This window comes from Priapulus caudatus, unplaced genomic scaffold (genome assembly GCF_000485595.1).
Source record: "Priapulus caudatus unplaced genomic scaffold, Priapulus_caudatus-5.0.1 Scaffold178, whole genome shotgun sequence".
Classification (NCBI taxonomy): domain Eukaryota; kingdom Metazoa; phylum Priapulida; class Priapulimorpha; order Priapulimorphida; family Priapulidae; genus Priapulus; species Priapulus caudatus.
In genome coordinates this window covers 338589-340841 of record NW_014577239.1, presented here as the reverse complement: position 1 = coordinate 340841, position 2253 = coordinate 338589, and the positions used below count along the sequence as shown (strand labels likewise).

General features: G+C 55.3%; 1 protein-coding gene across 1 annotated transcript in view; it reads right to left on the bottom strand.

Annotated features, from left to right (window-relative positions):
- Window positions 1-1502, bottom strand: part of LOC106806764 — a 21191-nt gene extending 19689 nt beyond the window's left edge. Inside the window, exon 1 of the mRNA XM_014808825.1 lies at window positions 755-1502. Within this exon, the coding sequence (XP_014664311.1) occupies window positions 755-1502 (748 nt within the window). The remainder of the gene's footprint in view (window positions 1-754) is intronic.
- Between the last annotated feature and the right edge of the window lie 751 nt (window positions 1503-2253).

Genomic DNA, 2253 nt, shown 5'->3' with positions numbered 1-2253 from the left:
GTACGTACCGTAACGTAACTACGTACGTACGTACGTACGTACGTACAGTACTACGTACTACGACGACACACACACACTCACACACGACACACACACACACACACACACACACACACACACACACACACACACACACACACACACACACACACACACACAACACGCATACACACGCACGCACGCACACACACGACACGCACGCACGCACGCACGCACGCACGCACACACACACACACACACACACATATATATATATACATAGAGAACAAAGAGAAATATATATAATATATTAAAAAAATATATTAAGTGGTATAAAAGTGCCATTACCAACCTAATCTCCCTCCCCCCCCCAAAAAAAAACTAAAGCTTCGCGTAGCTAAGTTGTTTCTGGGTATATGTCCGAATGCTGATGCGCATCCCACCCGTTAAATATTCAATAGGCCGCGTGCATATAAAACGATTCAAAATATCCCGAGGTGCGTTTTTATAGTAACGATAGAATTTTCTACGAACGATTACTGACAATGGTTTTGACTATACCTTTTACGTCGGCAGCTGCTGTACCTACGCGACGGGGTTGTGGGGGACGTAAACCCGTAAGCGCGCGCATATTCAGCGACGCACACGTATACAAAATAAAACCCCATTCATGCACGCGGCGACGAAAGTAAACGACTGCAAAATCATAGCTGTGTCGGCATTCATGCCGAGTGAATTGACGATATTGATCACGCATGTAAATGCTAAAGTTTACCTTCGAGGTTGTCGCATTCCTGGTAGAGATTGCTATAGCGCTCGTACACAATGTACCGTGCCACCGTGTCGCATCCCGAACGCGTTGTCGTCGCGGAAACACCGTCGTTGTCGTCGTCGGCGGCGGCGCACGGGGACCTGGCAGGCGACGTTCGTCGGCGACCGCTGGCACGCGGTTTGTCGGCGCGAGAGGTAGATGAGGCCGAAGACGGCGGAGGGCGTTCGTACACGTCGGCTGCCGCTAGCTGCAGGCGGGTCATGTCGCGATGACTCGTCGCATTGATGTCACCGCCGGTGAATGGTCCCCTCAGCGACGATGACGCAGTCGAGCTGCTGTTGCGCTGTATTACTGCCGCGGGGTCGGCCTGCGTCGGCGCGTTGTCGGTCGGACGACGCTGTCTCGAGCGTCGCTTGCGTCGGCCACCTCGTCGATTCTCGTCATCTCGCGACGGGGTATCTGACGCAATCGCCGACGCACCGCACGCGATCTGCTGTCGGCTGCGCGTCGTGTCGGGCCGTCTCGTCGCGTCCTTGCACGTTATCGCGTCGACGACGACGTAGGTGTCCGTGTCGACGGGCACGGCGACGCGCACCGTCTCCAGACTCTGTGCGCGCGCGACGACGCGCTCGACGTCGTAGCCGACGTACACCCAGTACGACGTGCACGTCGACGTCATCATCAACACGAGAAAGTTGCCGACGAACAGGAACGTGTTGAGAAAGTGCAGGATCTTGTCGATGCTGAACATGGCCAGTCGTCGTGCGAGGAGCATCGGAGCTGTGTGGGGCGCGGCGCGGCGCGGCTGGTTGCGACGGCGCGAGAGCGGCACGCGTTTGATCAGACGGCAGCGGTCTCCCGCGCGCGCATCCGTCCCCGCACGCGTCACGCCACCGTGCGCTGAAGCCAGCAGAGGCAGCAGCAGCGGCGGCGGCTGGATGCGCCTGCTCGATAGCTCTCCTACTGAGCGAGAGAAGCAGACAGAGATATATATCGGCACATATCGCACTCCTGCGGGCCGCGATGCTGCGCGGCTGCGTGCGCGCGCGCGTGTGTGTATTCAGCGCACGTTATATAGCGTCACTGCTGAAAAACGAAGGCGGGCGAGAGCAACGCAATTATAATCTACGAGCACGAGCCTGTCTACACGCCAAACGGCTAAGCCGGTTATCCCAAAGGGCCTGTTCCACCCTGGCCGCTCTGTTTCCTCTGAGTAACAAAGCTGTGCGCGGGGTATGCATGCAATGCGCAATACGTCAATGATAATGCGTTTTCGTGCACAAAGAGACACCCATAGCGACACGTAGCAAGCATTAAATATGCACGCGGGCATCTGTGCACGTACAAAAGAAGGCCCGCGAATACGTAAATTATTAAGAATCTATGTAACTACCAGCAGAGTTCAACGCGAGACTAGCGATACTGTTTACCGGATGAATCATTGGGCAGGTAGCGTCACAAGTGCCATTTTATAGCTCAAGACACTTGTTTTGCGTGTTCGC